This window comes from Scyliorhinus torazame, chromosome 14 (genome assembly GCF_047496885.1).
Source record: "Scyliorhinus torazame isolate Kashiwa2021f chromosome 14, sScyTor2.1, whole genome shotgun sequence".
Taxonomy (NCBI): domain Eukaryota; kingdom Metazoa; phylum Chordata; class Chondrichthyes; order Carcharhiniformes; family Scyliorhinidae; genus Scyliorhinus; species Scyliorhinus torazame.
Window position 1 is genome coordinate 47998276 of NC_092720.1, and position 13696 is coordinate 48011971.

Sequence of the window (13696 nt, forward strand, 5' to 3'; positions counted from 1 at the left end):
TTCACCATCCAGGGAGATGGCAAAGAGTCTCTAAAAAAAACTGTTTCCTTGTGCTATGACCCAGAAAATCCCTTAATTTAGCAGAGGTTTATTTCCTCATTCCTGACAGCCACCACGCTACACAAGGCAGAAAATTCTCAAATTGCCATAAAAGGCAAATGGCGTGAAATATTAACTGATCTGTTCTCTCCAAAGATACCGCTTCAAGTGCTGAGTATTTCAGTGTCCACAGCATTTTGCTTTTGTAGTAAAGAAGAGTAAGAGCAAGAGACAGATCCCAGAAGAGCAGACTGACAATGTTAGATGAAGCCTCAACACTGGCGTGGAACTGCTCGTTTCTGTGCTGTAAATTTAGTAATAATTGACTTGAAAAATCAGCAGCCCAGTTTAGGCTATTAAAGTTATCTGCAAGGTGGTTTTATTTGAGGCAGAGATTCAAACTCTTTCTTCTCCTTGAGAATCTACTGCTAAACATAATTATCATGTTGCCTGCATCATCTTTTTTTCACTGACAAATAAAATCAATTAAGTGGAAGGTCTTGCAGCTTTCAGTGGGCTAAGAGGAGTTTAATCTTCTCACATTAGCATTTCTGATTGCAAAACCAGGAAGTAAACCATTACCTTGAGGCTCTTTAACACCAAATCCATAATAATATATGCTATTTCCCCATGTAAAGGCGTTGTCAAATATCGCCTGCCAAAATGAGCAGGGACAAGGGGAAGTGTCATTGCTCCAGTAGGATTCGGGTTCCCTCAAATACCAATCCATGCATTTTTGTCTTGGGTTTATTGTGGAATTATTATTTCTTTCTAGTCGGTACGCCCACAGTCCATTTTTACCTAGAATTATAAGGTAACAGAGATTAAAATGTAAATCCTGCAATCCACAAAAGTACATTTTGACCACTTAAATGTCGGGCTGGTTTAGCTCAGTGGGCTAGACAGCTGGTTTGTACTGTAGAACAAGGCCAGCAGCGGGGGTTCAATTCCCGTACCAGCTGAGAATTCTGAATTCTCCTTCGATGTACCTGAACAATTGCCGGAATGAGGCGACTAGGGGCTTTTCACAGTAACTTCATTGCAGTGTTAATGTATGCCTACTTGTGACAATAAAAAGATTATTATTATGTATGTTTTAAGAGACACATTTATTTGCTAATGGCTCATATTGTAAGAAAAGTTGTTAGAAATTTTATGTCCTACCAACAGAACGTTGTGGGACTAGCCGATCCATATCTTTGAAAGTAAAATTGTACCATTAACCTGTTAAAAGGGTAATGTTTCACAACTATGAAACTTGTCTGTTAATAACCTATCTTCGCATTGAGGTAAGTTCAGTTCTGAAATTAATATCGGATTATCATTGGATCTTTAGCCCCTCAAAAGCAGATATTTGTATTCCTCCAATAGGTAAGTGCACCAAATATTGTGGGGCTGAAGCTGAAAAATGTTGTGGGTTGAACTTCTGATTTATGCCAAATTTGCTAATTTCAGCCAGGGTGTTTCTGTAATGCCTGCAGCTTGTTAGAGGTGGAAGCAAATTATCAATGTTCCTACTCGTTATCCAGTATTCAGAGTATTGGAGTTGTACATTCCTGTCAATAACCCATTGTCCGGTACCTCACTTGAAGAGAATTGTGAAGCTGATTGCAATGTGGAACTATCCTTGGGATGAATGAATCCTTTGAGGTAGTGAGAGATCGGGATGTTATTTTAAAATTCCTAACCATCCAAGTTTTCTCTTAACCAAATTGAATCATGCTTATTTAATAACTGTTAAAAAACTGGAATTTGAAAATCTTTTGAAGACATTTCATATATCCTGGAATGTTTTAAAGATTTTTCTAAATTTTGATTTGCTTTACTGTGTTATGTTCAAGGTAACATTTAAAACAATACTATTCTTGATCTTTGAAGAAGAACCAACCTGTTTTAAATCCAGGATACCTATCTGGGTGGTAGATCTTTTCAGGTGGCACATCAAATCTGGTGTGAGGGTCATTAAAGACCATGTTTGAATCAAGGTATGATCTCAGAGATGCACTATAAATGAAAAAGAATGGAAGTACAATAATTAATTGATCAGTCAATTAAGTAAAATTTAAGAGTGAAGCCTGAAAAAATAGGAGAGGAGTGAGAAAGGGGAATTGCATAAACCAAAGTAAAATGACCTCATGGATACTGTGTAAGACCAACATTTGTTGTTTGATTGTAGCAGTACCATTTACAATGAACTTCTCTACTGGAAATTTATCTTAAAGTAAAGTAAAGTAGCCATAGTCTCAGATGACCATAGGCTGCTTTCCCCTTTGAGGGCGAGAGCTAAGTGGTGGTGATTTAACCTGAGGATCACCACACCTCAGGCGAGGGACAAGGGTGAGAAGGCGGGTCTTTATAAATAACTTCAGCCGGTACAAGAATTGAACCTGTACTGCTGGACTTGTTCTGCATCATAAACCAGCTGTCTAGCCAACTGAGCTAAACCACTCTCCCACCCAGGCAATACTACAAACTGCAAGTTATACATACCTATAATAGCCCATAAGAGCATAGTTACTATAGTTAGACTTTGCATCATATTTCCAGTTCATTCCACCGTCTTTGAATTGAATTAAACAAAAGGAGAAGATGCCATCAGTTGTTAGAACTGTCTGGTACGTATTCGTCTGGAAAAGAAAAAGTCACATTTGTTATTCCATTAATGTAAAACTATTAGTAAATTTCAAAGTAAAGTAAGGAACATTTGAGAAACAAGTTTTCAGCTATGTTTGACCAAGTTATATCTAAACATGTTGTATTATGGATCTAAATTATACTAGTACGAGGCAATCGGTGTGTGCGTGGGGCTAGAAGGGGGAGGGTGGAGGTTGATTGTGGGCACACAGCGATCCATAGTTCTAATGTGGAGTCAGGCACATGCTTCTGTCGGTTGGTTACCAATTTCAGACAGGGGCCTGAAACAAAGGTTAGGCCCCTGATTGCTGCACACCTTTTTTTTTAAAATGGGCAATGCAGAAGTGAATTTCAAGGCAAATGTGTCATCTGTGTGTTAGATAGATCCGGCCATCCAAAAATCAGAGTTGTCCGAAAACTGGACATCTTTAGAATGTGCCATGCATCAATTTTACTTGTGTGAAATGCTACAAAAACACTTAACCTAGACAATGTGGCTAGGTGCTGCATTGGGGCGGTGTGACACCCGATTGGTTATCTCCCTACACCATTCCCACACTTTGAGCAACTCTTTACCTTACCCTACCCTACCTGGCTTGCCCGACCTGGCTTGCCCTGAACCATCGCCGATGATCCGAACTGCCCAAGCCAAAATCCAGCAAGGTCTGAAATTCAGCATGGCCGTGGTCCTGGCTGGTTTTGGGACACTATACTGTATGAGACAGTATTTGATTGAACTTAGCGCAAACATCATATCATTAAGCGTTGTTCTGAACCAGGCACAATGTTTTAAGAGCTTATTATTGTGGATGAAAGTTCACGATATATTGCATCACCTTCATTGAAAAAACTATGGATTTGGAAAATGTTCATCAATAAATTGAAGAAATATGTTTACAACTCTCAAGGTTTACTGCATCCGATCATGCATGTTCGATTTTTTAAAAGTTAAAAGTCACAATAACTCAATTTATAATGATAACTTAGAAATTTAGTGTTTCCTTTGGCATTGCGAATACACTCTTCACAGTATCGTTCAGAACTAATCAAATTCTGTAATCGTAGGAAGGTAGCAGCAAAGGGTAAAAATATTAGAATTGTAGAATGGTGGACATGGCACAATAATTGGAAGTTAATCAATACATACACCCTCAGGGTCTGTGTTTTGATATCCAGAATATGGAAGGACATTTTCCCAGGTGATCTTGAGTGCCCATTTAGGTGTGAAGCTTGAAATGTTAAGTTCTGATCCATAGTATTCATTGACTTTCTCCTTAAGGTTTTTCTCAAATGTTTCACTGTGGGCATCAGTTCTGATTTGGAAGTTGTATACCTGAAATGGATGAAAAAATATATAAAATGTCCTCTTTTTAGTTAATCTTTCATTTGCACAAACCCAGAGAGACTTTTATTTTGTGAAATTAGCAATATAAAGCTGAAACTGATTATTCATAACTTGAACCCTATTTTACAATAATTGTCATTTAATAACTATTGTCCAAATGGCTGGATTTTTGCTGTGCCCCACCCAGGGTTGGGATGCTGCCAGTTGGGTAAAATTGGGCAACATGGCACCACCCCCCAATCCTGCTGCGATTGTACCAGTGACAGGGAAGTGTCGGGCTGCTGGCTCGTCTGTGGGTCAATTGAGGTTTTTGGGTGAGCAATTAATGACCACATAAGGGCCTACTCCCACCACCATTGTGACTTTACCTACAGTGGGGGAGGCTGATACCAAGAGTCCAGCCCACCAGTCACTGGACTGGTGACTGGACAAGGGAAGGATGCTTCATCTTTGAGTCTCCTCTGCCCTTTGGAGGCCCAACCCAAGATAAGTCTACCCCTCACTGTGTTTGCCCCTCACCCTGGCAATCCCAGCCCCAAACACCCTCACCAGGGCCTGCCAGCCTGTCCCCAGTGACCTCCTACACTTACCTCGCAGTTGTTGCTATATTTATTTGGTTATAAATATGGCGGTCAATATGGTCACCTTTCTTAATCCTAATTATGTGTATACTTTCAGAGTTGCCAGGTATCTCTCGCTACCTCCACAAGATTCAACCCGAATACCGATCAAAGAGCCAATACACCAGTTAGTTAGTTCAAAGTCAATACTACTTATTTACACACAGTAAGATCTACTCATGCACGATAACACTCCAAACTAAACTATCTCTAACGCTAACACCTATACTTAACTTCGGGTGCCCACTTAGTCAGAGGAACAATGGCCGTTGTTCGGATCTGAGGCTGTTAGGTTCGAAGAGGTAACAGGAGTACAGCTAAGGTCGTCCGTCTGGTAGCGAGCGTTGACCTTGAACTTACTTGTTTCTGGTGATGCTGGTGGATGGGTCTCTCCGCTTGAGAGCCAAATCCAAGAGGCTGAATCTCTGGTGGGGGTTCCTTCTTATATTTGGAAGGGCTTTGCGCGCCTTTAGGCGGGCCTTAAACTTGGTCCCAATTAATTGGGCAGCTTCTTGATCATTGTCATCGATCTAAACCAATAAAGGGGTGGGTGCCCTGAAGGCTGGGCGTGTCCTAGGTGGCCATTGGCCTTGCTTTGTTTGTGTCTTTCGGTTGGGGTATTGGCGCCGGGATGTCTGCGACAGTATCAGCTACCTGAGTATTAGTCCTTTGTTCCTCGGAGATGGGCCATCAATATGCTAATCGACCCAGAGTTTCGATTCCGTCTGCTGACTGCTTTCCAAATATACATTCAGGCTCTGTGCTGCTTGTTGCTTAGTATTGTCCACATTTCCCTACATTCTTTGTGAGTGTCCATTTTGTATTCTGAAAGTGGCCATCCCAGATGGCTACACAGTCTGGGCTCCGTTGGGATCTCTCGATTGGGGATTTGCTGCAGTCCCAGCAATGACCACCACTCTGAGTGGTACTGCTGGCACTTGATTGCTGGCAACCTCAAAGACAGAACACCCACCTGGAAGGGTGCAGAAGGTCCACTTTAAACTGTTAAATGCTTTGGTGTGAGTTGGTGAATCAGAGGCAGGTTTGCCACCGAGTTAATTCTGGGTGGTGGTGGTTGAGGGGTTTGGGGGGGGGTGGGGGGGCACTCCAAGGAACCCACTCCCAGCGTATCCAGAAGTTTCTGATTTAATACCAACAACCCTTTACTTTTTCAGCTAAGTTTTTAGAAAAGCCTTTCTGTGGAGCCAGGAGCAGCGTGACTGTTTCCCGAACGCCGCAGTCATCACAATCATCCTGGCCTGTTGCCCAGTCTATCTGCCTTCCAGGGCTGACTTCAAGTTCCTCTCAACTACTACTAAAATTATGCTCGAGTCTAGATTCCCAATTTTGGGACTGCCTTGAGTGAGTCACGTGGGCAATGTGGGACCTGTCCAGATGCAAGTTTGGGTCCAAATATAGACCCAGATGAATTTTCATCCCTTGGTATCCTGAACTTGGTACCAACGAACTGTGCAGTGATGCTGCTTTTTGCAGTTGCAGTACCCTGGCCAATTGTTTTTTCCTTTTCAGAATAATTGGGTCAATTGGTAGATTTGGCCCAGATTTTATAATGATTCTGCAAAATTCCAAAGATGGTGGTACATTACAACTTTATTGTGTGAGGCATTACACTTCACAACATCTCTTCAATATTTCTGTTTAGTTTTTCAGAGCATTCCTAGTGACCAATAGTAGAACGGGTTGACTGCGGACGCTAGAATTTGTTAACTCGCCAATGAAAAGGCGAGAACTATAACGTTTTGGAGTATCTGCTTTTTCCTTTGCAGGCTCTAAATTCATGCTTGTTTCTGAGAGATCCTCATTGTTTCGGAGCTACCGTATAAAATATTTAATTTAATACTGTTTAAATTATGATTCTCAAATATATATATGTCTGACCATTAGATGTCTTACAAAGATGAAGTATGAACCTCTGTACCTGGTAGTAAATGGATCCTATTCCTCTTGTCAAGTCTGCATCATCCCAGAAAACAGCAATCATTGGTGGTGTCCATAAAGAATAGTAGCCACTGAATGCCCAGAATGGACTTGAGTACAAATACTGCAGGTAATCATTTTGTCTTTGAAATGTAATCAGGCCATTATCTGAAAACTATATAAAGGTGGTTCATTACATTGAGTTTCATGTTCAGTTGTTCTTTTTACCAGGATAAGATGGCACATCGGTTTTAAATGAACAGTACATATCATGTAAATTATTGTATTATTTTCATTCTTTCTCAGAACTGTACAAATTTACCGTAACACTAGTAGCACATCTAAGTCAACAAAAAATACTTTAGTTTTATTCTATTTTACAGCTGCATGCTGTCCTTTGGCATCAATATGCTGAGTTATGTTACTCATAAGTGTGCGTTAAAATTTCTCCAAATGATCAAGCTTTACTTCAGGCAATGAGTGCTAGGAAGCTAATAATCTTCCATTTGGTGGAGGGGTGAGGAATCAGAATCCTGTTCACACTTCATTTGTACAAAAAATACATTTTCAGCATAAATCATTGGCAGCGTGTACAGGACTATTTGTTGATATTTCCCCTGTCCTATCATGGGAACTGTAATGAGTTACAAAAGTTCAAATACAACCCAACTTCGAGTCAGCTAAGTCAGTAGGACAGATCAAAGCTGGCTCCTCCCGTTCTGTTTCCCTCAATGCATATTAAGAAATACTGTCAGATAGGATCATGTGATCCTTGCATATTTTAAATATAAAATAAATCATTAATTGATATATTCTATGGGAAAGTAGCAGTAATGCAATGAACTATTTAATTTTGAACTATTTAATATTGAAAGCATGGTCGGCGCAGGCTTGGAGGGCCGAAGGACCTGTTCCTGTGCTGTACTTTTCTTTGTTCTTTGTTTGAAACAACTTTTACTTTTAACAGTCAAATATGCTTATCAAAAAGGTTTAAATAAGATTTCTGGGAAGGCTGACTAATATGCATTAAAGAAGGTTTTATTTTAAAACTGATTTAGACAAAGAAGAATCATAAACATACATATAATCTGTAGTAAAATGCATCATCAAAAGGAAAGCCTTGTGGGATCCTAATAATTGGAGAGTTGAAGTCATATCCTTCTACAAAGAGTTTTGCATCACCAACATCGTATCCATAGTTAAATAGCCGTTTCGCTATAAAAAAACATAAATCAGAATATCTGTGTAATTTAAAGTTCAACACAATTAATATATTTTTACAAATATTAGGCTGAAGAGAAGACTGTATTTTTAGTTCAAGAGAGAATGAATACTCAATGACAAATAAGTAACTGTATCCCAAAAAGTTCAAATGTTCGCACCAATATAATGTTTGTTGACATAAGTGTCATTTAAGAGCATCTTCCCGGTAAATTAGTTCACCAACATATTATCATTAGTGTAAAAATAATTCCACTGTCCTCCCTCCTTCTCTTCTATTTTTAAAACTTTTATTTGACTCCTTCTCTATTGGTAATGTTAATGACTTGTTGCAGGGAAAATCAAAGGCCAGTTTGGTGTAAAGAAGTGTCATGTGAGAGTACCTTTAAGACATGGATGTTTAAGCAATGTACCTTTAAGAAAACAGTGATGTCAGAGAGTGGGTGGAGCTGAGGTCAGGTCAGCCATTTTGCAGTTTAGTTTTGCAGTTGGAAAAAGCAGTTTGTGTGTGTCTGTGTGTTTCCAGAGAGCTGCAGGAAGAAAGCAAGATGCTGGAGCTGAAGTCAACCAAGCTAATATATCTCTGCCATTCTACAGAAAATATATATATCCTTTAACCTGATGTGATACTGTTTAAAGCTGTTAAATTTCCTGGAAGTTTGAAGGAGCATTTTAAGGAATTATTTACTGTTGCAATATTTTCTGAGTTATCTTTGAAGTAAGGGGTGTTAAGAGATCCAATGTTTATTTAAGATGTTAAGTTGAGTTCTTGGAATAAACAGTGTTTTGTGTTTAAGAACCCACATGTCCATAATTGTAATCCCACACCTAGGGAAAAAGCCGTGTGCTAGGAAAAGCAACAAATCCATTAAAGGGAGAGGTTGGTTGAACTTCATGATACATTTTGGGGTTCTGAAAACGCCTCGCCCACAACAGAAGCATTGTGACATTTGCCACTCCACCAAGCTCAGACCTTCAAATTCAATTTTTAATTTTTGTCTGTGAACAATGATATGGCTAGTTCTTATTCAAACACAATAAGTTGTATTTCTAAAATACCTACATGTATCCAAATCAAATAAAGAAACTCCTACAGGGCAGTACATGCTGGGAAACAAGGATACATCCAGTGCTAAGAAATTACTTGAGGGGAGAAAAAGGCACGTGCAACAGAAGCTGCATAGATGCAAGACACATTGTGGGCCAAACAACAGAACCACACTGATCAGCACGACAGGAGAAACTTCTATAAACCCTGAAGACTGTGTATGAACCTCCCTCATGGGACTACTTACCTGTTCTCAGCACTGATGGGGAATCTCTCCTGATGGACAGGACAGTTAACAAAAGAGCTGGGCTGAGTACTTTAGGGATATGCTTAATTGCCCATACAGTGTAAATGGTTTAGCCACAGACAAGCTTTCAAACTGGCCTAAATAGGAAAACCTGGACTGTAAACTCTTTGTTGTGAAGATTGACAAAGCCATTAGATCTGTACCCTCAAGGAAAGCTCGAGCCTCAGACAGGATCCTAGGAAACATTTACAGATTTGGGGGACCCCAGCTAGCCATCAAACTCACACAATTATAGCACAGAATGTGAGATCAATAAATCCTTCCTCAGAAGTTCAAGGATGCCACAGTTCACTTCTACAAAAGAAAAGGATAAAATGCTCTGTGCGACAACCACAGAGGAATCTTGCTGTTTGTGAAGGCCTGTAAGATTCTAGCAAATGTTCTGCTCAAGAGACTGGTGAGCCACATATCTTCATATGTAGTGCCAGAAATTCAAAGTGATTCAGGAGCAGAGGCACTTGATCTTTACCTTACAGAAAATACAAGGGAAATGCTGCGAACAGCAGATGGACTGTACTGTGCCTTTGTTGACCTAACAAAGGCCTTTGACACAGTAAATAGTGAGGCCGTGTGGAAAGATTTAGCCCAGCTTGGATGTCCTGATAGAGCAATAAATCTGGTACAGCAGTTTCAGAATGGAATGATGGCTGACTGTGGTGAATAAACTGACCCCTTTGATGTAACATGTGGTGTGAAGCAGGGGCGTATCATGGCTCCAGTGCTCTTCAGTGTATTCTTTGCTGTCTTTTTTTCTGGGACATTTAATGGAAATGTTGGTGGCATATATATAAAATTCAGAGTGGATGATAATCTTATCCACCTGAGATGACTGAAATCCTCAACCAGAGATTATGATATGGAATTAGCTGTTGCCGATGACCGTGCCTCGTGTCACATTGTGAGAACGACCTTCAAAAGGATCATGGACTATTTTTCAACAGTGACCAACAACTATGGGCTAACCATCAGCTTCAGGAAGACCAAGATGCTTTACCAATCACCCTCAATTTCTGACTATACCCTACCTGCTAGAATTATCAATGCCCCAACCCTGAAGATAACTTCACCCGTCTCGGAAGGACAACTTGCAGAAATTTCTGCATTTACGGGGAAGTACCAAATGGAATTGCTAGAGCGAGCTCAGCATTTGTCCATTTACACAAGGAACTGTGCTGTGTACAAAGCTGCCCTCCTATATGCATGTGAAATATGGACTGCCAGCTGCAGAAATACTGAACAGTTGGGCAGGTTCCACACTCGATGTACTTGGGCTATTATGCGCCTGAGATGGGATATGATGACAAAGTGCTGAACGCAGGTATTTCAAAAAGCAGAAATGACTTGAATTTAGGCGCTCATTTCCAGACCCCTTAGGAAAATCCCTAAGGCAATTATATATTCACAACTTGGGTTGCGTTTGTAAGGTAGGCCAAGTTTAAGTTTCAGGACTCCTTGAAAGTAAACCTCAGGAAATGTGGTATGTTCAGCACAGATTTGGAGAAAAATGCACAAGAACGAGCTGCCTGGTGGACAGTCTAAAGTAATTGCACTGTTTCTTTCGAACAGCAAAAAATACAGGCAGCAAAGGACAAAAGGTAAGCTAGAAGAGTTGGGGAGTCGCAACAAAGTCTAACAATTCATCCTTGCCAGCAGTGTGGAACTTTGTGCAGATCTGCAATTGGGCTATACAGCAGAACAGATGATTCTCTGCAAGCAAGAAACAGCCATCGTTGATAATCACTCTTACAATACACTGTTCCATTGTGTGTAATGGAAATATTAAGTACCATGCAGTACTGTACCTTTACAAATGAAGCCATCACCTTCATATCCTTCCTTACAGGAACATGTGTAGGATCCCAATGTATTGTTACATATTCCATTATTCTGATCACAGCTGTGTTTACCATGTGCACATTCATCAACATCTGGTCAGTAAAACAAATATAAATGTTTTAAATATATAAAATCATTTCTCAATGTACCAATCTATAGCAAAAATAGTCAGTGTAAGATGATATTTGTGTTTTAAAAAATATTTTAATTGATGTTTGGAGTTAGATATAAAAGACTGAGTTTTGCATGTAAAATACAATGCAACAACAAGAACAATAAAAAATCAAAACAACAAGATTTGAGCCCCTCACTGTCACCATAACTGGGGCTGGGGCTCCAATACTAATTTACATTTACAACTTTACAGTAGTGTTTGTTTATTACAGTGAGTTGAGGGGTTTCAGCTGGGGCTCCGACCGCTTGGCAGTAGGGTTCCACCAAGTTTTACCCACATATATACAGATATAGTTGGGACCTTTCCCCTCGCTCACCATTAGACTCCGTTCCACTGGTGGGGTGGGGAGGTCCCGTTCCCCCCATGAGTTTGAGTTTTCCAGGGACGATGGGTCCATTCGCTTCCCCAGTTTCTCCGCGGGTGGGTGAGGTTTGTGACCCCTCCAGCGGGTGGATCTCCTCCCCATTCTTTCTGTTCCTCACAAGCTCCCCTCCCTCTAGGCAACCTCCCTGCCACCTCTTTTCTTCCCCCAACTCCCTACCACCTCCCCAACCCCCAGTCCTTATCTAGCTCCTCCCTGCCACTTGCCTGGTTGGCTGTTGGTTGCAAACAGGTCTGAGAAGAGGCTTGTGAATTTATTCCCTGTGCCATGGAATCTCTCCTCAAACCCTCTTACATTAAATTTTATTTGTTCCAGCCTTGGGAATTCAGCCAGATCTGAGAGCCATTCTGAGGCCTGGGGTGCCGCTGCCAACTTCCACCATAGTAGAAGTCCCCTCCTGGCAATCAATGAGGTGGAGGCCAGGGCATCCGCCCCCTTCCATGTCCAGAGATCTGGATGCTCCGACACCCTGAAGACTGCCAGAAATGTGCACGGTTCCATTCCGACTCCCGCTGTAGGACATACCCTCGAAGAAGGCTGTCCGGAACTCCGAGTCTCGGGCAGGACCAGAACAGGTTGGTCGCGTCCCCCTGCCACCGCTCACATTGTCCTCCACCTCGGGAGGAACTCACTCATACGTGCCTTGGTATGGTGTGCTCTGTGTACTATCTTGAGCTGCATCAGGCTTAGCCCTGCGCAGGAGGGGGTGGAGTTGGCTTTGTGCAGTGCCTCGGTCCAGAGTCCTACCTTATCTCCATTGACATTTCCTACCCCCATTTCGTCCAGTGGAGTACTGACCTTTTCTATAAGTTGTCTATAAATGTCACCGCATTTGTCATCTCTTAACCAGTCCAGCACTATCATTGTGTCCTGGAATGTGTGTCCAGCTCTCTGGGGAACATTTTTGCCTCCATGTGGAGAAAATTACTCAGCTGCAAATATTTAAGTCCGTTCCCTTTTGTAAGTTGGAGTCTCTCTGTAAGTTCACCCAGGGTCGCCAGTCTGTCGTCCACATATAAGTTCGCTACTGTTAGCATCCTCTGTACTCTTCCCCTGCCCCCCCCCCCCACCCTCCCACTTCCCAAATGTGGCACCTATCCTCACCGGTACGAACACTATTATTGTTGCAGATAGCGGTCCCCATGGATATCTTGCCTAGTTCGAAGTGGCGCCTAAACTGGTTCCTCATCCTAAGGATGGCTACTACCAATGGGCTTCTGGAGTGTGTGTGTGTGTGTGTGTGTGTGTGTGTGGGGGGGGGGGGAGTAGTGCAGTGGCTAGCGCTCGGAAAGATGTCCCCGTGCAGGAGGCCTCCTCCATTTGGACCCAGTCCACCTCGGGCACCCTTAGCTACCCCCTCTGCATTGGCTGTCCAGTGGTAGAACAGAAAATTCAGTAAGGCTAAAACTTCCATGTGCCACCCTTTTTGTAAAATAGACTTACGTACCCTCGGAACTCTTGCCGCCCCCCCACCCCCCCCCCCCCCCCCCCCCCCCCGGCTAGGCAGCACATTCATTTTGACAGACTGCACCATTCCGACTGGCAAAAGAGGGAGTGAGTCCCATGATTTCAGGCCCCTCTTCACCTCCTCCATCAGGCTGGAGAAGTTCCATTTGTGGAGCCTCTTCCAGGTGTGGGTCACGTGGATCCCCAGGTACCTGAACTTGGTTTGGCTTATTTTAGATGGCAGTTCTTCCAGCTCCACAACTCCCTCTCGGTGGGTTTACCGGGAAGATTTCTCTATTTCCTCAGATCCAGTTTGTAGCCTGAGAATGAATTGAACATCCTCAGGATTCTGATTATCTTTCCCATACTGGCTAGAGGGTTCAACACGTAGAGAAACAGGTCATCTACATCGTGTGAGCCTCTATGCTCTCTGCTCCCTTTTCGAATGCCCGTCCACCAATCCGCCGATCTACGGGTGATAGCAAGCAGCTCAGTTGCCAGTGTGAACAGGAGCTGCCTTGTTCCCCTGTGCAGCCAGAAGTACTCGGAACTGTTGCATTTGTTTATATGCTTGCAATAGGAGTGCAGGAGCTTTACCCACGTGGTAAACCCTGCCCTGAACCCAAACCTTTTAAGCATTTCCATGAGGTACCTCCATTCTACTCAATCGAAGGCTTTCTCAGCATCCAGGGAAATGATTACCTC

General features: G+C 42.1%; 1 protein-coding gene across 1 annotated transcript in view; it reads right to left on the reverse strand.

Moving 5' to 3' along the window:
* Positions 1–13696, reverse strand: part of LOC140389023 (uncharacterized) — a 234417-nt gene that overhangs the window by 93506 nt on the left and 127215 nt on the right. Inside the window, exons 28-34 of the mRNA XM_072473189.1 lie at positions 10955–11080; positions 7658–7791; positions 6578–6751; positions 3821–4006; positions 2530–2666; positions 1928–2043; positions 622–840 (exon numbers count right to left, since the gene is read on the reverse strand). Of these exons, the coding sequence (XP_072329290.1) occupies positions 622–840; positions 1928–2043; positions 2530–2666; positions 3821–4006; positions 6578–6751; positions 7658–7791; positions 10955–11080 (1092 nt within the window). The remainder of the gene's footprint in view (positions 1–621; positions 841–1927; positions 2044–2529; positions 2667–3820; positions 4007–6577; positions 6752–7657; positions 7792–10954; positions 11081–13696) is intronic.